The 24,924-nt window shown below is 41.6% G+C and overlaps 1 protein-coding gene across 2 annotated transcripts; it reads right to left on the bottom strand.

The window, feature by feature from the left end:
• Positions 1-1,547: 1,547 nt before the first annotated feature.
• On the bottom strand, positions 1,548-24,213 carry mosmob (modulator of smoothened b). 2 transcript variants are annotated; one of them, XM_052113131.1, is made up of 3 exons: positions 23,530-24,213; positions 1,882-2,094; positions 1,548-1,784 (listed from the first exon to the last, which is right to left on the bottom strand). In XM_052113131.1, the coding sequence occupies exons 1-3, from the start codon at positions 23,633-23,635 to the stop codon at positions 1,600-1,602; spliced, it is 504 nt and encodes a 167-aa protein (XP_051969091.1). In that variant the 5' UTR covers positions 23,636-24,213; the 3' UTR covers positions 1,548-1,599. The 2 variants fall into 2 exon arrangements, with proteins under 2 accessions (XP_051969091.1, XP_051969092.1); XM_052113132.1 differs by having other exon boundaries at positions 1,882-2,091.
• Positions 24,214-24,924: the final 711 nt, after the last annotated feature.

The raw sequence follows: 24,924 nt of genomic DNA, 5'->3' as shown, positions 1-24,924 counted from the left end.
AAGTTATATATTAATAAGTTCCCTTTCTGTGAGGGAGGTTAATATGCTCGGTGACCTATATGAGAGTGGAGTGTTGAGATCCTTCGAATATATGATTAAATATTTTGGGAATAAATCATTATTGAGGTATTTATAGCTGCGCCACCTGATTTGTACTATTTTTGGGAGTTGCATACACCCCCCTAAAGCGGCAGATACTCTAGGAGTGGTGATTACTGCTTTTGGAAAAGGTCATGAGGCATCAGTGTATTACTCCCTGCTAATTCAGAGTCTGGGGGACAGAGCTTCAACTTCTCAATAGAGATTATGGGATAATAATGATTTAAATTTGGTATTGGAGGAGGGAGTGTGGGCTAGGATTCTAAAAAACATCAAGTTGTACACAAGAGATGCAAAGGTGCACCTGATGCAATTTAAGATTTTACATAGATTCTATTGGATTACCTTTAGATTGTATAGGCTTGGTCTTAAAGACACAAATACTTGCTGACGATGCCAATCAGAAGATGGGGACACAACCCATGTTTTTTGGTGGTGTGTTAAGATCCAAGAATTTTGGTTGAGGGTTCAGAGTTTTATGTGTGACGTATTGTGCACTCAAATTTCATTTGGCCCCCGACTCTGTATTTTAGGCAATGGGGTGGTCATTAATATAGGGGATAATCACATAACAAATTGGGACCTAGCCAGTGTTATGATTGGGAGACAGGTCATCCTTAGGAGATGGAAGTCAGCTGGTGTGCCCTCATTTCAAGAGTGGTGCACAGAAATGGGCAGGGTGGCAGCATTTGTGGAGGTGTTGTATAGAAGGCTAGAGTTGTTTGAAAAAAAGCAGGGTGGTTGCTTTATTGTAGGGCTCTTCGGGAGGGGCTGTGGAGAGGGACTTATAGTTTTAAATGTGTGTATTTATTATTATTATTTATTTATACTATTTTATATATATGTATATGTGTGTGTGTGACCAGGCTAAGCAGTGTTGAGCCTGGTCAGTACCTGGATGGGAGACCTCCTTGGAAAACTAAGGTTGCTGCTGGAAGAGGTATTAGGGAGGCCAGCAGGGGGTGCTCACCCTGTGGACTGTGAAGGCCCTAATGCCCCAGTATAGTGATGGGAACACTATACTGTAAAAAGGCACAGTACTTCGGATGAGATGTTAAACTGTGATCCTGACTCTCTGTGGTCATTAAAAATCCAGGGACATTTCTCGAAAAGTTTTTGGGGTGTAACCCTGGAGTTAAGTGCCTTGCTCAAGGACACAATGATGGTGGCTGTGGGGATCAAACCAGCGATCTTCTGATTACTAGTTTACCAGTTATGTGGTTTAGACCACTACACCACCACCACTGTACTCATGCTTGGCCACAGGGATGTTTGTTGGGTGTTAGGGCAGGGTTGGGGATTGGGGAAGGGAAATAATGTGGTTTAAGGGGTATAAAGATTGACTGTACATTAATGTTTTGTTGTGTTATGTGTCATAATGAAGGAGCAACCAATACAAGTGTTAATCTGAAAAATAATGGAACCACAGTGGAATCAAGTGAGTTCAAGGAATTAATATATTCAGCAATAATAATACAAATCTACCAACTGTAGAATTTATCAGCCAGGTAGACAGACTTTACAAGCAAAAAGAAGTCCTACTATTGTGAAAAATATTGATAAAACAAACAGTACATATGAGGAGCCAACAACAGTATTATTGGGTAATTTGTAAGGTTGTCCTCCGACTTGATCAATGTGAAATCCAACTGGAAATGTGAGGGCGGCCATGCAGAACAGGACCACTAACAAAAACAAAATTAAAGTTGTTAAAGCCAATAAATTTTTTTAGAAACGTACAACACAAGCCTTATTTGGTGAACATCTCCTGAGGTAACTTACTTCCTGTGAAGGCAATCCAGCGAGCATACTTCATTGCCTCACGTCGCCAGTGTGAGATCACAAGCAAGCCACATGTGATTGAGAGTGATATGATGCCCATGATAATGAAGAACAGGGCAGTGATCCATTCTGGAGGAAGGCTTGGTGAGATACATACCCTTTTCCGACCATAAATGGTCAGGCATTGCTTCACAAGGCCTATAGTCAGAGCTCCTATGTGCAAAACACAAAAATAGCATGACTAACAACAAAATAGAAGCATCACATGACAAACAACCAGGGTTCGAAGAATTTGTTTCCATGGCCATAGAAGAGGGCCATGTTAAGTTTAAATGGTTAAGCACCAACCACAAAAGCACAATGGTGATAACTCAAGAATCAAACAATCCTGTTTCAAAGAATCTCAAATCCTGCAGCCGTTGAATGCTTTTTTGATCTTAAGATGGTTAAATGGGTCTTTTTGCTGGATCTAATGTGCTAAACTGAGTGAAGGGAATTATATAATTAGTAAGGGTGTAGCGGTTCACTCATCTCACGATTCGGCTCGGTTCACAATACTGAGCTCACGGTTCGTTTTAGTTTACGATTCTATAAACTAAGCCTGAATCAAGAAAAGTTAAGGTTGAAAGGTGCTGTAGTAGTATTAATATTCTTCTTCTTCCTCCCCAGTGGTAGTCTATGCACATAGAACATTATATGTTCTAAAATAGGAAAATTATTAAATTTGGGGGTGGTCATGACTAGTCCCCATTCCAAAACAGGTCTAAACGGGGTCTAAAATGTTTTGCGATCGGATCACAAAAAACAAATATGAATGTTGTCAAAAGCGAATCTGTCCTGTATGTGTCATGGCAGCAGCGAAGCACCACCCCTCGCCTGTCAATCAAGGCAAAGTTAATATGCGTTATTAATGAAAATTGTATATCCTTTCTTATAAGCTAAAATTAGAACTTTCCTGACCAAGACTTGAAAAAATTTATATATACATCATGTTAAAAATATATTTATTTAAATTTTTTTGATTACTTGTCTTCTTTATCTTATTTATGTATAAATTTTGGATGGTTTATAAAAATAATTTTTAAATAATTTTTATTTATTTAATTAGTTTTTTGTTTCCTTCACCTGTACTTGTCTTTATGATTGTATTCACACATTGTTTGAACTTATTGAACATTTATATAGAAAAAACTCCACAGTTTTACCACCATTTGTGGACTTTTCAAACTTTCCCTTACCACACTTGCCTCAGTATTAACACGTTTTAGCACAATGTGTGAACTTTTCAGATTGTCCCTTACCCACTGTAGGGACATTTTCCAACTTATATCAATTTTAAATTGGTGAGCTGTAATGATTTCACCTTGACGCCATCTCACCAGATTAAATCCTTTATTGATTCAATATGGGACGCATCATTTTATCTTTAAATACGGGATGATCCCGTATTTTAAATGATGGGTGGTAACTCAAGTTGCGCTAAAACAAGAGTTTAAATCTTGCCGGTTATGAGCTGTTCTAAAAGGAAATAACCGTCCGATTGTAAAAATTAAAAAAGATATATAGACAAGCATGAGAACTTCACAGATCTTTTTCAGTGTGTCTGATATCAACATGCAGGGACACTTATGAGAGGCACGAATATCTGGAACTCAGGTTGATACAATTAATCCAGTACAATTTGGCTCAAAATATTGCTTTTGAGCAAAGATTACATTTCAGCTGCATCCGGCAGAAATAGCACGCCGAACGTTCTCTTACGAGAGGTTCTCTCGTATTGCGTAAGCTAGCTTACGCTATGGGAAAGATTAATCTTTTCTGAGATATTGAAGCCAAAAAATTATCCTTAATTTTTGTATCCATTGTCAACGCAGTGCGGCAGCTGCAGACCTTGAGCGGGCTAGCTAGCGAGCTCATAGGTTGCTCTGTGGCAACTGCTGCAGCCTATAGACGAGCTTGGGCGAACTCGCATCCAATGAGAGGCGTCCGTGCGCTCATAGCATCAAAGCCCGCCAAAATGGGCGTGACTAGAGTGCATATAAGCGTAGTTCGTAGGCTGGAACCCTGATTTTCATCTCTTCAGCGAAGCTCTTCGCATCGCTGACCTGGAAGCCGCGTCGCCGTTCGAGGGGCATCAAGCAAGCGTGGACAGCGCTAGAAGAAGCCGGCCGTCTCAGCCACCTTCAGCCATCCTGTGAGCTACGCCATCCGACGACGTATCCTTTTATTCAGCAAGCTAGTTCTCACGAACTATTCACAAAAGAGCACGAGCGTCTTTTTCAAGATGCCTCGCTCCACTTGCGCCTCATGTCGCGCCCTTCTCAGCACAGGAGACCGCCACATCATCTGCGCTCTCTGCCTGGGACTGGGGCACGCAGAGCTCGCCCTCACTGAGGCGGATGCGATTCTGCGAGGAGCTACCGATGTCGACCCTGCGGGCTCGACTCGAAGCGCTCAAAGCAGAAACCGCCGCGCCGCCTTACCTTCAGCCGCGCAGGAAGAAGCGCCGCTCACAAAGGCTGCTGGAAACTGTGGTTGAAGCGACTGCCTCGCCGGAGCCTCTCCCTCGAGCATCGCTTTCACCCTCCCCGCCCCCCCGGGACGTGCAGTAGCCGCCGAGCGGCCGCACTGCTGCCATCTCAGATGACGAGGCGGAGGATAAGGGCCGCTGTTCCATCATGGCTCGGACAGCGAGGAGTGGTCAGGCTCCCAAGCCTCCTCCTCGGCCCAGGAATCCAGCAGGACCCGCGCCGGAGTCGAAGGGGAGTTAACACGCCTCCTCACACAGGCCGTCGACCGCCTCGGGCTCGAGTGGTCACCGCCCCTGAGCAGGCACCCAACAGACTCGACGGCTGCTTTCTTCAAAGCCATCGCCGCTCTACACCCGCGGCCCGGCCGCTCCCTTCCTGCCGGAATTACATACGGAGCTTGCAAAGTCGTGGAACGCTCCTTTTTCAGCCAGGACCCGTTCCCACGTCTCCACCTCTCTCGCGTCGGTGGACGGCGCCACTGAGAGAGGCTACTCCTCCATCCCCCTGGTCGAGGACTCGGTAGCAGCACACCTTTGTCCGCCCTCCGCAAGATGCCTGTGCCTGTGCTCCCGTCTAAGGCCTGCAGAGCGACTTCCGCCTATGTTGGCCGCGCCTATTCCGCCGCCGGCCAAGCCGCATCTGCTCTGCACTCAATGGCCGTTTTACAGATCCTACAAGCAGACCTTCTTCGGGAGTGGGATGAGAAAGGCAGGCACCCAGAGGCTGTTACTGATCTACGGCGCGACAGACCTCGCCCTTCAGCTACCAAAGCTGCAGCCCAAGCTCTAGGGAAGTGCATGGCCTCGCTGACTGTGACCGAGAGACACTTATGGCTAACACTAGCCGACATGGGAGAAGCAGATCGCTCCACGTTCCTCAACGCACCACTCTCTCCGACCGGTCTCTTCGGCTCCGCGGTGAGTGGCATTGTTGACCGCTTCTCAGAAGTCCAGAAAGCCACCCAAGCCATGAACCTCTTCCTGCCGCGTCGCGCTAGCTCCTCTGCAGGCCGCTCACGTGATCAGCCTCCTGCACGAGCCTCTTCACAGCGCCCAGTTCAACAAACTCAGACTTCTCAGCGTCGACAGGGCGGCCGCCCTCGATCAGGCTCAGACAGCCGCCGCGAGACCGCCGCCCCCACGGGCCTCGATTTAAGGTAACGCTGAAACCAGAGCAACCGATGTCTTCCTAACTTTGTTGAACAAACGACGGCTCAGTTCGCGCGCGGCGGACCACCATCAAAGCTTTGCCCCTGTCAGTCCCCTTCTCTCAGGCTACTACAGTGGTGAATTTAGCAGCCAACAAGCCGGTGACACTGCCCGCTTGCTCTGCACTCAAACGCCGCTTTCACGGCGACCCAAATAAATCTTGTAAAGAGCAAACATGTCTTATGTGTAGAAAAAGTGCCCACAACCCAGTGTTCGCCCCTACACACAAGCATAACACATCACGTGCCCCTATCAGAGCACGCTCTCATAAAGCGATTACTGAACCGCTCGAGCATCAGAGTCAATGAAGGCGCCCACAAATGCGTCGCGGCGCCCATTCTCTGCCTGCTCTGTCACACCGACCAGCCCTATGTGTAGAAAATGTGCCCACAATCCAGTGTTCACTTCTGCACACAAGCACTGCATGTCTCGTGTCCCCACCAGAGCACGCTCACATAAAGCGGTTACTGAACCGCTCGAAGCGCCAGAGTCAATGAAGGCGCCCACAAATGCGTCGCGTGCGCCCATTCTCTGCCCGCTCTGTTACACGGCCAGCAAACATTCCTCTGTGTGTAAGTCCCGTGCTCACGACTATGCTTGAGCATCACGTAACAGATGTGACTCTTTCCCCATTCATTCCAATCGGAAGTCACTCACAAAACAGCCTGTTCATGCTGTCTGCGAGCAATCATGCATGAACACACTAAACGCTCACACATTTTGTTCAGCTCTGTGTGCGGCAATCAGAGCGAATTGGCCATTCACCCTCTAGCGTTACGCTTCAAAGCGTGGGAAGCTATTCCAGGGATATCCAAGTGGGTGTGAAGCACAATACAACAGGGCTATTTGCTACAGTTCGATCGCCGCCTCCTCGCTTCAGAGCTGCTCGAAACTACTGTGAACACGGAAGCAGCGTGCATGCTTCGCTCAGAAATAGCAAGCCTTCTGTGCAAAAGGGCCATAGAAAAGTGCCACCCTCTCTGAGCGAAGTCGGGGCTTTACAGACGTTATTTTCTTGTTCCCAAGAAAGACGGCGGCCTCAGACCCATATTAGATCTCAGGGTTTTGAACAAGGTGCTTGCAAAAGACCGCTCAAAATGCTTACAATCAGGAAACTCCTTGCGATGTGCGCCAGGGGACTGGTTTATTTCTCTCGATCTGAAAGATGCATACTTTCAGATTCAGATAAATCCCCGTCACAGGCCATTCTTGAGATTCGCCTCGACGGCCAGGTTTATCAATACACCGTCCTTCCGCTCGCCTGTCCTTAGCACCTCGTACTTTCACGAGCGCATGGATGCGGCGCCGCACTCCCTGCGGAGTCAGGGTTTGCGAATTCTGAACTATTTGGACGACTGGCTGATTATGGCTCAGTCACATATGGAGCTTCTGTCTCACAGAGCAGTTCTCCTCAGCCATCTGAACAGTTTGGGTCTTGCAGTCAATTGGACCAAGAGCTCACTACAGCCCAGTCAGACCATTTCCTTCCTGGGAATAGAACTAGACTCCGTGGCAATGACGGCTCGCTTATCTACACAGCGTGCACGCCGTGTTCAGCGACTAGCCGCATCTTTTCAGATGAACAGCCTCACGCCTCTGAAGAAATTCCAGAGAGTGCTAGGTTACACGGCCTCAGCCGCAGCAGTACTTCAGCTGGGTTTACTGCACATCGCTCGCTTCAGCATTGGCTAAACACCCGCGTCTCGCCGGGCTTGGGCCACAGGCCGCCAGCCCATCAAGGTAACTCAGACCTGTATATCAGCTCTGCAGCCCTGTACAGTGGCCGAATGGTATCAGCGGGGAGTGACAATGGGTGCTGTATCTCGCCGAAAGTTGTCTCGACAGACGCGCCCAACACGGGTTGGGCGCGGTCTCGCGAGGGCTCTCCGGTTTTCGGCCTATGGTCAGTTCAGGAAAAGCTCCTTCACATAAATTGTCTGGAAATGATAGCGGTCGATGCACGCCGCGCGCTTTCTCCCGGTCATTCAGGGTCACCACGCCCTGGTCCGCTCGGACAACAGATCTGTGGTATCCTACCTAAACCGTCAGGGCGGTGTCAGATCCAGGAACCTCTTCCATCTGACTAAACGCATACCGAAGTTGGTCCCAGTGCCACCTGCGCCGCTGAGGGCGACGCGACGTGCCAGGCCACCTGAACGACGGCCCGGACAGACTGTCCAGAGACAATATTATATAATATATATAATATTGTCAATATAGCGACAGTCGTCGCTGCTCGTATTTCTACAAGAGCTGCTGGATAAGGGCAGATCCCCATCCACGCTCAAAGTGTATGTGGCGGCCGTTGCGGTGTTCGCTGAACCCCTGCACGGCCAGTCATGGGGTAAAAACGAGCTGGTCATCCGCTTCCTCAGGGAGCTAGAAGGATGAACCCCGCGCCCCCATCAGTTCCTATCTGGGATCTTTCTATAGTTCTCGAAACTATGAAAGCCCCCCCTTTCGAACCACTTCAATCCGTGGATTTGAAATACCTTTCCTCAAAACCGTTTTTCTGACTGCCCTGTCATCAGTCAAACGTGTGGGAGACCTTCACGCGCTGTCTGTCAGCGCTGCGTGTCTTGAGTTTGGACCAAGTGACTCCAAGGTCATTTTAAAGCCTAGACACGGCTATGTTCCCAAGGTGATCGGTACTCCTTTCAGAGCACAGGTCATTTCCCTATCGGCGCTGCCAGCACACGATAGCGAATGCGACGCCAATCTCCTTTGCCCGGTCAGAGCACTGAGATTGTATACTGCACGCTCCGCCGCTTTCAGACGCTCTGAGCAGCTTTTCATTTCGTTCGAGGGCGCACCAAAGGTCTCGCCGCCGAAACAGACACTATCTAGATGGATAGTGGACGCTATTGCTGCTGCATACGCGTCAAAAGACCTGCCATGCCCGTTGGGCATTAGGGCTCACTCCACTAGAGGCATGGCATCCTCGTGGGCATGGTCCAGCGGGATTTCCATTCACGACATATGTGTGGCAGCGGGATGGACTTCCCCTCCACCTTTGTCAGATTTTACAATATGGACGTGCCCGCTCTGCAGGCAAAACTACTAGCGGTTTAATACGCTACAGCTCCCTGGTGAGCTGCACTGATGGGACACATTCCACACAGACCGGCACCGCGCTCTGTCGCTCCCTTCCCACTATGTGCTTATGTATTACACAATCAATGACCCGCATTCTTGCCGGCCAAATATTATTTCCCCACTCATAAGGGCTCCCCGGTCCCCCTTAATTCCCTGGGGCTCATACAGTGGATGCTTGAGCCGACGGCGCTGACAATGGGTTCCGTGAGCGTAAGCTAGCTTACGCAATACGAGAGAACCTCTCGTGAAGAGAACGTATCGGTTACCTAACGTAACCTCTGTTCTCTCTAGATGAGGGAACGAGTATTGCGTAGCCGGCCGTGCTTCGCGCCACGGCTGACTTTTCGCTTCAGTCAATGAAAACCAGGGTTCCAGCCTACTGAACTACGCTTATATGCACTCTAGTCACGCCCATTTTGGCGGGCTTTGATGCAGTGAGCACGCGGACGCCTCTCATTGGATGCGAGTTCGCCCAAGCTCGTCTATAGGCTGCAGCAGTTGCCACAGAGCAACCTATGAGCTCGCTAGCTAGCCCGCTCAAGGTCTGCAGCTGCCGCACTGCGTTGACAATGGATACAAAAATTAAGGATAATTTTTTGGCTTCAATATCTCAGAAAAGATGAATCTTTCCCGTAGCGTAAGCTAGCTTACGCAATACTCGTTCCCTCATCTAGAGAGAACCGAGGTTACATTAGGTAACCGATACGTTTTCGCACATTCTTCGTCTTTTCTGAATTTGTTGTGGTTTATAATCATCATGCAGGAACACATTGACATAGTGATTGATGCATGTGGAAAGGGTGGATTTACTCCCGTTTCTTCAGCCTATTGATGAGTTGCATACATTCAATAGTGATTGTTATAATCAAAAGGTTATCAAAATTCGTTTTCAAACATGTGCATTTATTTGGTTATGTTACAGGTCATTTTTGTATTTGATCTCTGAGAGTTTTATTGTGATTAAGTTTTAGGTCATTAATTACTGACAAATACAGTTGAAGTCAGACGTTTACATACACTTAGGTTGAAGTCATTTAAACATGTTTTTAACCACTCAACAGATTTAATATTAGCAATATACTTTAAGTCGTTTAGGACATCTACTTTGTGTATGACACAAGAAATTTTTCCAACAATTGTTTACAGACATATTGTTTCACTTTTAATTGACTATATCACAATTCCAGTGCGTTAGACGATTACATACACTAAGTTAACTGTAACTTTAAGCAGCTTGGAAAATTCCAGAAAAATATGTCACGCCTTTAGACAATTAGCTTCTTATATGAGGTGTACTGAATTGCAGGTGTGAAATGGATGTATTTTAAGGCCTGCCTTCAAACTTTGTGCCTCTTTACATGACATCATGGGAAAATCAAATGAAATCAGTCAAAACCTCAAATTGTGGACCTCCACATGTCTGGTTCATCCTTGGGAGCAATTTTCAAATGCCTGAAGGTAACACGTTCATCTGTACAAACAACAGTATAAACTACAAGGGACCACACAGCCATTGTACCGCTCAGGAAGGAGATGTATTTTGTCTCCTAGAGATGAACGTAGTCAATGCCCACCAAAAAAAGCCAGACTACAGTTTGTAAGTGCACATGGGGACAAAGATCTTACTTTCTATTGAAATTGCCTCTGGTCTGATGAAACAAAAATTGAACTTTTTGGCCATAATGAACATCGCTATGTTTGGAAGAAAAAGTGAAACCCAAATGTGAAGCATGGAGGGTGGTGCATAGCATCATGTTGTGGGGGTGCTTTGCTGCAGGAGGGACTGGTGCACTTCAAAAATAGATGGCATCATAAGGAAGGAAAATTATGAGGATATATTGAAGCAACATCTCAATACATCAGCCATGAAGTTAAAGCTTGGTTGCAAATGTGTCTTCCAAATGGACAATTCCCCTATCCCCACGACAAAACATACCTCCAAAGTTGTCGCAAAATGCTGAAGGACAACAAAATCAAGGTTTTTGAGTGGACAACACAAAGCCCTAACCTCAATTTCATAGAAAATTTGTGTGCAGAACTTAAAAAGCATGTGCGAGCAAGGACGCCTACAAACCAGACTCAGTTACACCAGTTCTGTCAGGAGGAATGGGCCAAAATTCCAGCAACTTATTGTGAGAAACTTGTGAAATGCTACCCAAAATGTTTGACCCAATTAAAACAATTTAAAGGCAATACTCCCAAATACTAACAAATTGTATATAAACTTCTGACCTACTGGGAATGTGATGAAAGAAATAAAAGCTGAAATAAATCATTCTCTCTACTATTATTCTGACATTCTCCCAATTTGGAATGACCAATTCCCACTACTTAGAAGGTACTCGTGGTGGCGCGGTTACTCACCTCAATCTAGGTGGCAGAAGACAAGTCTCTGTTGCCTCCTCTTCTGAGACCGTCAATCCATGCATCTTATCACGTGGCTCGCTGTGCATGACACCGTGGAGAGTCACAGCACGTGAAGGCTCATGCTACTCTCAGCGATCCATGCACAACTTACCATGTACCCCATTGAGAGCGAGAACCCCTAATCATGACCACGAGGAGGTTACCCCATGTGTGACTTTACCCTCCCTAGCAACCGGGACAATTTTGTTGCTTAGGAAACCTGGCTGGAGTCACTCAGCACACCCTGGATTCGAACTCATGACTCCAGGGATGCTAGTCAGCATCAAGATATTTCACATTCTTAAAATAAAGTAGTGATCCTAACCGACCTAAGACAGGAAATGTTTTCGACGATTACATTTCAGGAATTGTGAAAATTTTTGTTTAAATGTATTTGGCTTTGTTGTATGTAAACATCTGACTTTAACTGTATATTCTTAGCATTCATCACTAAAATTATATTTCTGCCTAACTTTCCTGTTGCGTTTGGATGTATTATTCAATTTTGTTCCAGCTGATAAGGCCTGTGTCCCAATGAGGCCTGACAACCTTGAAAAATAAATATTGTGTTCTGTCTAATGATGTAATTTCAGGGATTAATTGTAGTTTTGAGAATCATTTGATTAAGTCAGAGGAACTGTACACCAGTGTATCTAAAGAGAAGCCTCACCTCTGACCCATTTCTGCTTACCAATTTGACTTAAGTGTCTTAAAATCATCTTTGAGTGATTGCATTCACGTTTAGTTAAACAAAACACTGTGGTTGTAAGATTTCTAGAATTGTCTGTATTGTTCACTTATCAGAACTCTGTACTCATAAGAGATGATGTCAATTAATTTGCATATGCCTATAATTACTGTTGTTTCTGCAATCTAATTTAGTTTTTGGTTAGATTCTCAACTATTTTTTTCTTTCTGTCTATTGCCTTTGGAAATGTGGAGAACCTTCAGTAAACTCGCTCTCTCAATTTTTTGAAACTTCAAATTTGACTCCTGGTCATCATTGTACATACTGGTCTCTTTATTGGGTATAACTGTATTTCCTTACAATGTCCCTCACCTCCAAATCTGATCACAAGTGGTCATAGAAGTCACATTTAAATGACCAGGTGTAAACAGTGATGTGTCTCACCTGACCACATGTGATCGGATTACCTGAGATGCATCGTAATACCAGGTGGAAACGGGAAAAGGGTTTTTGTGTGTATATTTTAAACAGTATATCCTAGAAACAAAAATATTTGTATATGAATACTCTCCTCCTGATGTTTTAAATGGATTCAAATTAAAACTACACCCATTACAGTGGCCGCCATCTTGAATTATGGCATTTATAATCTTTTCACTACAATTCTGAAATCTGATCTGCCCAAACAATGGCTCAAAATAATCTCCAGACTGAGCCGCACAGAATGAATAATACAGAATTTAGATTTTGTTGAAAAGTTACGCAAACACAAGATAAACGAGGTCGACGAGAAACAGGATGTGAGGCTGTATCTCACCAATGCACTGTCCTATCAAAACAAACTTGGTATGCTTAATCAGGATTTTAAAAAAATGTTCTCCCAATTTGGAATGCCCAATTCCCATCCCACTAGTTAGTTAGTACGTCCTTGTGGTGGCGTGGTTGCTCACCTCAATCCGGATGGTGGAGGACAAGTCTCAGCTGACTCCAATTCTGAGACCGTCAATCCACGCATCTTATGACGTGGCTCATCGTGCATGACACTGTGGAGACTCTGCATGTGGAGGCTCATGATACTTTCCGCGATCCACTCACAACTTACCACGCACTACTGAGAGCGAGAATCACTAATCGCGACCATGAGGAGGTTACCCCATGTGACTCTAACTTCCCTAGCAACCGGGCCAATCTGGTTGCTTAGGAGACCTGGCTTGAGTCACTCAGCACATGCTGGATTTGAACTCGTGACTCCAGGGCTGGTAGTCAGCGTCAATACTCGCCCCACAACACAGGCCCCCGCTTCAGCAGGAATTTGTTCCATTGGATTGTCCTCTGAACTGTGGAATGGAATGTCCTGATGCTGCTTACACTCTGTCACTGATTACATACATTTAAAATATTTTAAATTAAAGCCATATTTTTCTAAAATAATATTGACTCTGATTACATCTATATATAATTTAAAAAAATACATATTTAATGGAAGTGCATGCATATCAAGTTAAATAATGTCACTATTTAAAACCCTACTGAAATCAAATCAGACATGACATTTGACATCGGCATTATTATACATATTGAGCATTATATACTGTATAGCAGATTAATATGGCACTATCATTAAACCTCTGTAAACTTAAAATTTCTCTCACGCAGTCAGAGCAGATCACTCAGATCCCTTGTGGCTAAAAAGGCACTTCTCTCTCCCGCTCCTGTATTACATTCTTTTACATGGTTTCACTTTCAGTTTTCACAGATTCATGTAGTAATTGAACTTTAGAACTCCTTGTGTGCATTGAAGTGAGTTTCATGCCCACGTTATGTAGATGTAGTACGTAACGTGTATTGTATACAGATGCTTGTAAAATAAAATAAATAAAAAGTCCAATCTCCACGATTCGTATCGTCACATTTTTGAACCGCGATGTATCATGCCACAATACACCGTTACACCCCTAATAATTAGACACATTTATTCATACCACCAGAGATGCTTTAAGTTGATCAAATCTCACAATGTTTTGGTGTAAAACGATATTCCGGGTTCAATACAAGTTAAGCTCAATGGATAGCATTTGTGGCATTATGTTGATTCCCACAAAAATGAATTTTGAAGCTTATAACTTTATAAAAGCACTTGCATTCATTCTTCTGTTAAAACTTGTTTATTATTTGAGCTGTAAAGTTGTTTAAATTGTCATTTTGAAAAGGTTAGAAAGCGATTTTATCACATTAAAGTCATGTTAAAGTTCTCTCATCATTTACTCACCCTCATGCCATCCCTGATGCATATGACTTTCTTCATCAGAACACAAAGATTTTTAAAAGAATACCTCAGCTCTTTAGGTTCATACAGTGCAAGTAGATGGTAACCACCAGAAATGTAAAGCTCCAAAAAAGCACAGATAGTCATAGTAAAAGTAATCCAAATGACTCCACTGGTTAAATGAATGTCTTCTAAAGTGATATGATCACTTTGGGAGAGAAACAGAACAATATTTAAGTCTGAACTTAAGTCTGAGAACTGATCCAGTACAACCAGAAGTGCTGCTCAAGTTGTTCACAACAGAATGCTGTTCACAAGATTAATTGGTTTTGCTTTCAATTAAACATGCCAATGTACTTATGTCACTCTAGAGGCAGCGTGAACTGATTAACCTCATGAACGTGCATTGAAGTGTGACCGGAAGTACAAAATAATAGTAAAAGGACTCGATCGTAGTAAAATAGTAGTAAAATCGATCGTAACACTTAAGAAGACAGTGATTTAAGGCCTGTTCTGACCAACCCTGTTTATACAGTACGAATGAGTTTTCCGAATGAGCGTTTGTACGGTAACAATGCATTCCTATGGCGCTATGCACATCGGGTCCGACAAATCATCCGCCGACAATCCAAAGGTTTTTTTGAGTGTTCTGATTTTTTCTCTTCGGACTGCAATTAAAACTGACTGACCAATGAGATAAGAGCTTTTTGTCAGTCACTGCAGCTGGTTAATCCAGCGTGTTGGTGGCACTAATCAACTGGCAAACACCGGCATACATGCAGCTTATACACACCCCATATAATTAAAAATAAATAGTTGTAGTTCATGAACCCTTTGTTCTTCAAACATAAACCCGTTCTGTTTTTGAAAGTCAGCTGTGGCAGGGTGGAGGGCTATCTTTTAAGTTTATCATTAAACTATTATTTATATTGAAAATCCGGTTCTCGCCTCCTCCTTTCCATTGATCACTTTACACTGGTGCCGAAGCCCGGGAAGGAGGAGGCGAGAACTGGCTTTTCAATATAAATAATAGTTTAATGATAAACTTAAAAGACAACATAAACACACACATGACGGACATGTCTGTAAACGATCTCTCTCTCCCGCACGATCCTCTGCAGTCGACCTTTATCCCTCATGGTGGCTTAATTAGCCTAATACGGGACCGGGTGTGTAGGATCACAACTCGGCCCCGCCCTAACACATCAGCTTATTGTTTTTTGTCTTAATGTACATTATTTAATATGTAGCCTATATCGCTGAGCTTGATGTCTTCTCATGGCATTAGACAGAGAGCCAGGGTATTCTTTTATAGCCATATAATATTATGCAACATTTTTATGATATAACTGTAATTCTTAATGTACATTTGTCCACGTGTATTATATCACTGTACCTTGTGTTATATTATCCAGGCATTAATTCAGGCATTACAAAAATAGAATACTGTATGGTTCGGGAGTCCGTTTGAAATATACATGTAAATACATGTGCAAATAAATAGCCAACAGCGATCTTTACTCATCTCACTCACATAAAAAACCTAGATTATATACTCCTGAAAATGCATCAACACCATGGAAAGAACACAATGAAACAGTTAAATAAATGCAGCATTCAATATATTAATCTGTAACAGCTGGAAGTGTGGGCAGAAGACAGGTATAAATTGTAGAACAACAACAGCGCCGTCTACTGTTCAAGAGTGAAATTGTTTTTCGTTAAATTTTTTATGGACTTGGTGTGAATAAACCTGTCAGAGTTTCGTCTCACAAAATCGTCATGGATTTGGTGTGAACAGGCCTTAAACCACTAGATGTATATGGATTACTTTTAAGATGCCTTTATGTCCTTTTTGGATGTTCTGAGTTCGGGTCACCATTCACTTGTTATGAACCCACAAAGCTAAGATATTCTTCTAAAAATCTTTATTTGTGTTCTGCAGAAGAAAGCAAGTCATATGGATCTGGGATGGCATGAGGGTGAGTAAATGATTTCTTTAAAATTGGCCCCATTCACTTTCAGTGTAAGTGCCTCACTGTAACTGATTTTTCTTTAAGGAACATTTCTTTAAGAGGGGAATTTTGTATTTTAAACTGTTGTCAATGTTTCAATTAAACATAAGTTTATCTAGGACTTTTTGAAAAACAAAAATAAAATAAATTATAAAAATAAAGATTACTGTAAATAACTAAAACTGCCAAAATAGACTTTTGCAGTTGAAAGCTCCATTTATGGTCATTGCACAGGATATCCTGTTTTTTACCTAAATTTTTAGAGTACAGATGTGAAGTACAGTGATCTGATCTATCACACATACTGATTTGAGCTAAGGTCAAAGAGAAATATTGGAAATTTCTAATTTTTAAATGTGAACTTTTAGTAGACTTTTACTATACTAAACACTGGCATCTAGAAAATCTCAAAGCTTACAGGTATGGACTAAATGAAGCAATAAACCACACAACTTATTCCATTCCACCTTTAAAATGAAGTGGAAAATGTGTGGACCCATTGTAAGATAATTTGAAGCTCATCCAAAACATTCTATTAATACTGTTCCCATGTTTACATAATGGAAAAATGTTCCAACTAATTAACTGCTGGGTATCTCATCTCTGAGAAAGCCAATTCCCCACCGACTTCGTTAATACAGCAACAAACACAATGCAGTCAACAACATATTTCTCTTAATGTATTTCGCACATCTCATTCAGCACAAAAGACTTAATCACTGGCTTTTACCAGCTAATGTGAGGTGTTATTCTTTATTTATCTGTTTTCCTCATAAGCCCAGTGGTTACATAATGATATTGTAATGTCTTTGATATCAAAAGATAGGAAGGGTAGGTTAAACTAGTCGGATGAATTAAGTAATTAAAAATTATATTTTAAATGGAAGTGGCACGGAAGAGGGTACAATTTACACTTTTACAGTGGTAATCTGAGCTAGTTGTCACACAAAGTAGCAAAGCAAACTTTATCAGTAGCATGACAGTAGCTCAGCTGTTTTCACAATAGTGTAGCTTTTCCAGTAACAAGCTATAATTTCCAGTGAGTAGCACTGTAGCATCATTAAAACTCTACATTTGTCACACTGTATTGAGAATGCAGCAGTAGAGCCGAGGGAGTAATCAAAGGCAATCTTCTAAACCGTCCACTCTCTACCAAATCATAAAAGTGGTTCTTTCGGACAGTTTGTGTAAATGAATCAGTTTAAGTAAACAATTCCCTTATTTTTAGCATTGCCCTCCGATTAATTTAAGTGAGTTTGTTCTTTAGGACGGTAAATGGTAGTTCACATAAATGACTTGTGAAGTGAACAATTTAGTTAATTGCTGTTTTTTATCACTATATTTCAATTCAGCTATGTAAAATAATGTAAAAGAGTGTTTTCTAGTTTTATTTGTATATTAAGTATATTTTTATGTTCACTTTGATGTTGACACCCCATTTGTATAACTCTTACAAATATGAACCATCATTTTTTTATTGTAATATTGTAGTAACCACGAGTCGGTCACTTCTATGCTGCGTCAGTAGCTGACACTCTGAGAAACTGCTCCCAGAAATGACGATCTCAGAATCCCTATAATGACAATCTGATGTGCTCCTCTTCGCGAGTATTCAGAATCTTTCTCTTCAGGGTTGCAATAATATCTCTTGTGCTCTGGACACCTTAACAGCAAGTGGATTATTTTCTATTTCTCTGCCTGTGCTCAGACGAGTAGTGGATCCTTTATCACTTTCATGTTTGAAACGCTACTGCACTGTGATTGTTGTTGTGTTTTTTATTGTGTAAAGTGCATAAAAGAGCCATTTGCTTAACAATGACTTTTTCAAGATGATGTTTCGCAAATGTATTCCACCTTGTGAGCATTATATCCCTCTGTCTAATAGACACGAGTGCTGCTTTATTTGCCTGGGTCAAGTTTGAGAGGGAGCAGCGTTTGGTGAAACTGATTGCATTTACTGTGAACACATGAAACTCTTGGCTCGCCTTCTTTTTAAAGTACAATGCCAGTCCCTCTTCCTCCCACCATACTTCCATAATAAGGGAGGTTTGTGAGGCCAGGATGTAGAACATAGAGATTTCTATACAAGCCCTTCTTGCCTTATGTTTGGACTGGCTCGTGTCAATAAACCTGAAAGACAAATACTTTCACGTGAAAATTGCCCCTTGACACAGACCATTCTTGAGCCACCTGGGTGTGCAAGCTATTTGGAAATGCATGCATTCTATCAGATGGCCGTTGTGCTTGACTAAACTCTTATATATCTAAAAGTATTTTCTTCTTTAAATAGCTTCAATTTAGTTTTTGTAAGTTACTTAAAAAAAGAGTAGCTTGACTGTAGCTTTATTAGCCACATATTCAAAGTAGATTCCCTAAGACTGGTATTGAGTCAGAAGTCAAGTGCTTGTTTTCTGTGATGGTTTTAAACTCTTTGTTCTGCATTGTCATAAATTAGAATAATCTTTGTAAATCCAACATCATAATATTTTAATAATGTAGAGGAAGCACAATAAAACCACTTGTGTAAATTAAGGCAACAGTCAGCTATATTTTACATTCTATATTCTATAAGGTAGATTTTAACCAAACAGTTTAACTTTTAAGAAAATGGTTTAAAAACACAGTTGTCACATGTGTTTTATATGTTGAAATTGCATTAAATTAATTACAAACAACTTTCTGATATTTTGTTATGTAACCTATTACATTTTTGCGGTTGCATAAATCGTTATGTCCTTTTCTATTTTTTTACTGATGCCACAAAAGTCAGTTCAATGACCTGTATCTTTATTTTCCCCCGATGGAAGTGTTCAAGGCCTGTTGCCATGTTAAGGTACGTGTCTATAGAGAAATATTCACTGGAGTAAAAAGTGTGATAAAAAGCACTGGACTCCCCAATCAGTCTAAGGATAACTTGAATGTCACAAGACTTTGAAGAAGTCATTATTTCTATTCATCACTGAGCATAATATATGCTTTTAATGATTTTAAATGAGAATATTGAGACCTATTTATGCTCAATTAAAACATTTCAGATTAAAGGAATTGTCACGATTCACTGTTGTCTGGCCTGTGTTTCTCCCGTCATCTGTTCCCGGACTACACTTCCCATAATTCCCTGCTCTCCACTCTGCCAGCTGTCCTTCATTGTCCTGACCTGTGTTTCATTTAGTTTCATTATCCTTTGTGCATTATCCAACTTTCATGTTGATTTGATCATTCGTTTTCAGTTGTTGTATGTGTTTGACCTCCCGTGTTTAACCAGTGCCCTTCGTAGAGGTTTGCTCCTGTTTATGTTCTTGTTTCCCATCGTGGATGTTTTATTTGTTCCTGTGTCTACCAGTTATTTGTGTTTGTTTATTTTCATTAAAAATCAATAGCTGCACCTAGATCCAGCTCTCTTGAGTTCTTCCCAGCGTTACAGGAATATTCTGGTTTCCGTACAAATTAAGCTCAATTAACAGCATTTGTTTCATAATGTTGATTATCACAAAAAGTGTATTTTGACTTATCCCTCCTTTTCTTTAAAAAAAAAGAAAGAAAATGAAAAAATCGAGGTTAGTACTCTTGGAAAATCTAGTTTAAGCAGGTATCTGTGTTTTAGGACATGGTAGCGAATTCTGGCTGGTCCAAGCTGGGAGACCAGCTCCAGATGGTCAAGCTGATTTTTGGAACATTGTAGCTGACAAACAAGCTAAGGACCAGCTTATCACCAGTTTGGACTAGCTACTATTTTCCAAAACAGCTACTCGCTTAAACTGGATTTTCCAGCAGATACAATGGAGCAATTGATTATTTGGTAGGTTTAAAGGCAGAAATGTGAAGCTTATAATTTTATAAAAAGTAATTACATTAATTCATCTGTTAAAGCTCATGTATTATTTGTGCTGTAATGTTGTTTAAATTGCACTTATTTTATCGCACTAAAATCATGTTAACTTGCATATTGTTTACATCTATAGGTTTGAAACAGTAGCTGCGTTTACATGGACCCTCGTAATCCGTGATCGGTCTAGAAGTTCAGTCTAAATAAAAGAGAATTTTTGCTACGTAAACACATGATCGGATTGCTTTGTGAAACTAGGACGATCTGCACAAGTTTAGTACTGGTGCAGTAATGACATCATGATGTTTCATGCACAACGACACACTTTCATCACAGTGGGCATATTTGTGACCATCAGCGTAAAGAAGCAACAGTGGTGAATGGAGAAATACCTGTGAAATGACATCAATAAAAGCATCCAAAAGTTGCTTTTGCTCCATGCCAAGTGCCAGGAATAGTGTGTACAGGGTTGAAGTCAGCAGAAACGTTGCCAGATTTGACTTTCATGGACATTTAAACATATTTTATTCACGATTCATCTCCGTACTACAGTGTTAGGGATCAACTGGGGATCATGTTAACTGGGGATGTGCGCTTACATGTGAATAATTTCACAGCAGATTCATTCAATTTGAACTGTCAATGAGGAAAGACGTGTGATGTTTTGCACTTTATAAAAAAAAAAATGTGGTATCATTACTAACCCCTTTGTTTCATTGCTATCTGTTCCAATACAATTGACAAGGATTTGACAAGGGTGACATCTGTTTCCCATGTTAACGTGGAACATTGGTTTGAATGGGAACTGTCGATTACATTTGTCAAGAGCAGTGGAAGAGTGGAACACTTTATTTTGCTAAACTAAAGCATCATAGGCTTAAATGTGTCAATAATAGGCATATCCTCTTAAATTAGTTCCATTTATCAAACAAATAATATTAGGTAACATATTCGAAACCATACGAAAAGACCCGGGTTCAACTCCCCAGTAAACATCTTCAAGCTTAAATAATTTTATATGATAATATCCTTTACTTTTCAAAGGTTCTGTGCATTACCCATGACACCGCCAAAAAAATTATATTTCAGAAGTGCAATTTTGTTTTTTTGTGGAGACTGGAGAGAATGTACAAAGGCCAAACTGACCAATAGTAAATGAAACTCTTGAGAAAGTTCTTCAGAAACAATCATTTTGTTTGTCTGGCAAACTATAAAGATCTTAAGATTTTATCTTAAACCTTAAAATTATTTGAAATGTAATTTAATTAAACAACGTAGTTCATAATTTTCTTCTCAGACAATTCACTAGGTTAAACTGTAATTACTAGCTTTCAGATTCAGTTGCAATTTTGATAGATTTGTTTAAAACAATGTGTTTTACAAAATAGTTCTCAATAAACCTATTAAACGTACATCATAAACTGCAGCAAAGAAATAAGTACACTTATTGAGCCAGGATTTGAACACAGGTTGCTGAGTGATGTATAAGCATGACTTAACCACTTAACCAGCATCCCAGCTCTAATTAATAGACCACTTTTCTCACACTATCATGGTTAATTAAGCCATTATTCATTATAAAGAAAAGAAAATGCAATTGAAAATATATTATTGACATACATCAGCCTATGATGCTTTAGTGTTGCATATAAAATCATTCCACTTAAGATTTACTGCTCTTGACAAAAATGTCCCTTTTTCAGGACAAAGTTTTTAAAGATAATTTTGTAAAAATCCAAATAACTACAGATCTTTATTGTAAAGGGTTTAAACAATGTTTTCCATGCTTGTTCAATGAACCATAAACAATTAATGAACATGCACCTGTGGAACGGTGGTTAAGACACTAACAGTTTACAGACGGTAGGCAATTAAGATCACAGTTATAAAAAATTAGGACACTAAAGAGACCTTTCTACTGACTCTGAAAAACACCAAAAGAAAGATGCCCAGGGTCCATGCTCATCTGCGTGAACGTGCCTTAGGTGTGCTGCATGGAGGCATGAGGACTGCAGATGTGGCCAGGGCAATAAATTGCATTGTCCATATTGTGAGGCGCCGCTACAGGGAGACAGGAAGGACAGCCGATCATCCTCGCAGTGGCAGACCACGTGTAACAAAATCTGCACAAGATCTGTACATCCAAATATCACACCAGCAGTACAGGTATAGGATGGCAACAACAACTGTCCGAGTTACACCAGGAACACACAATCCCTCTATCAGTGCTCAGACTGTCCGCAATAGGCCGAGAGAGGCTGGACAGAGGGCTTGTATGCCTGTTGTAAGGCAGGTCCTTACCAGACATCACTAGCAACAATGTCGCCTATGGGCACAAACCCACATTCGCTGGACCAGACAGGACTGGCAAAAAGTGCTCTTCACTGACAAGTCATGGTTTTGTCTCACCAGGGGTGATGGTCGGACACACGTTTATCGTCGAAGGAATGAGCATTACACCGAGGCTGTACTCTGGAGTGAGATAGATTTGGAGGTGGAAGGTTCGTCATGGTCTGGGGCGGTGTGTCACAGCATCATCGGACTGAGCTTGTTGTCATTGTAGGCAATCTCAATGCTGTGCTTTTACAGGGAAGACATCCTCCTCTATCATGTGGTAGCCTTCCTGCAGGCTCATCCTGACATGTCCCTGAAGCATGACAATGCCACCAGCCATACTGCTCGTTCTGTGTGTGAGATTTCCTGCAAGACAGGAATGTCGGTGTTCTGCCATGGCCAGCGAAGTGCCCAGATCTCAGTCACATAGAGCACGTCAGGGACCTGTTGGATCGGAGGGTGAGGGCTAAGGCCATTTCCCCCAGAAATGTCCGGAAACATGCAAGTGCCTTGGTGGAAGTGTGGGGTAACATATCACAGCAAGATCTGGCAAATCTGGTGCAGTCCATGAGGAAGACATGCAGTATTTAATGCAGCTGGTGGCCACACCAGATACTGACTGTTACTTTTGGTTTACTCTTGGTTCAATTCAATGGCGGTATATTTCAAAGCTGGATCTTTTTATTGTTGCTGGAAAATGAGTAGATGGTACAATTGAACATTTTGCTTTATTATGATGTATTGATTATTAAAACTACAAGCTGTCGCACATAACATCATATCCTCGTTTGTAGAGATGTCTGAAATAATTTTGTGTGCTCAAAGTCACGTGTGAACACCCCTTCAAACGGCGAGGAATGCTGTATAATCGTGCAGTGTACGTCACAATAGCAGTTCCGATGTGATACTTGATCCATATAAATGCTCACATCAATCCGATCACAGTGTTCATGTAAACAGTACGTTAGGAATCATTGATCGGAATGATTTAATTATGATTTAAAACAAAAAGTATCCATGTAAACGCAGTTTGAGTATTTTAACGTTTACGGATTTGCCCCATTCACTTCCATAGTAAGTGCTTCACTGTAACCCAGATTTTTTGCTGCTTCTTCTTCTTTAAATCAAATTAAATAAATAAAATAGGAGTGGCAAGACAAAATACAATTTTGTTGTAATCATTATGCCACAAATGCTGTCGATAGCTTAACTTGTATTAAACCCGGACTATTCCTTTTAAAATACACGAATATGAGAAGCATGTTATTTGACACTCACCCTCTTGGGCGCCTGTATTGATCCAATCTGGATTTGCAACACTTGCTATTGCAAATATATCCGCTGCAAGAAAGAGACATCCTGAAATAATGGTGAGTTTATCCATTTCTCATACTGTCAATGAATTACATGAGTTGAGATGTTAAAACTTTCACTCCCTTTTCAGAGGGAGAAACTGCTCTCAGTTCATCATACCAGCATTTTATAGTAGATAACATCTGAATGTCAGTTGAAAGATTATGATGCATACATCAACAGTAGTACGTAATGTGTTTTACAGCAATGAAGATAATCCCATTATGAAACCATTACTCCATATGTACTCCAGTGCTGACCAATAACAACAACAACAACGACCTGAAAGGTGAGCTCACGCTTGAGCATCACGTACAGTGGGGAATATCACGAGGATTCCGAAATAATGAGTTCACGGTGCACGTTTGTTACGCCCGTGTTGAATCTTCTTTCTGGAATTATATCATTTAATTTGGAAAAGCAGAAAGATTTTAACGCCCCGGAGCTCACGAGTTTGTTCTCTCATTAGTATCGGATATGCTGGTTAATGTCGTGCTCCGTAAAAAAAAATGTTACTTTTGTTCTTATCTCAAGCAGCAATTATTTTTTCCGCGTTTCATTTTAAAATGATGTGCCGTAAATCCGCACAGCTGTTTGCTCGCGAGATGTTTTTTCTTCGTAGAGAATAAACGATATGCGGTGGGTGGAGATAGGAGACCGTGACGCACCACGTAACGTCACTATCCTGAATTTTGACGTGAACTGGACTAATGAAAACAACATTTAAAGTATTCTTACCCCCAAATCGTGATCTTCACGACTGTATATCTATCAATTTAATAATACATTCACAGTGTACTGACACGATTCACACTATTTGTAGGTTGACTGCATTCGTCAAGCTTTTTGAAAATTTGATCATGCCTTTTACCAAAGATATTGTTCTGAAAAATTGATTTTTTTTTCCATTTATGTAGCCACAGCTCCATAAATTTGTAGGTAAACCATGAACCAAAAAAAAAGAAGAAAACAAATGTATCACAAAATAGCTAGCCTCTACTGAGTAATTATTACTTAATATAGGCTTTAATTTAGACTTAATTTAAAGGAATATTCCGGGTTCAACACAATTTGGGATTGTGTGGTATAATGTTGATTACCTCAAAATTGTACTCGTCACTCCTTTTCTTTTAAAAATCGAGTCAGTGGCACTTACAATGGAAGTGAATAGGGCCAGTTTTTGGTGGGTTTAAAAGGTAGAAATGTGAAGCTTTTAATTTTATAAAAGCACGTACATTAATTCGTCTGTTAAAACTTGCATTATTTGAGCTGTAAAGAATTTTAATCGACATTATGCTACAAATGCTGTCGGTTGAGCTC

Source organism: Xyrauchen texanus, chromosome 40 (genome assembly GCF_025860055.1).
Source record: "Xyrauchen texanus isolate HMW12.3.18 chromosome 40, RBS_HiC_50CHRs, whole genome shotgun sequence".
Lineage (NCBI taxonomy): Eukaryota > Metazoa > Chordata > Actinopteri > Cypriniformes > Catostomidae > Xyrauchen > Xyrauchen texanus.
This window is presented reverse-complemented; position numbering and strand designations above follow the sequence as displayed.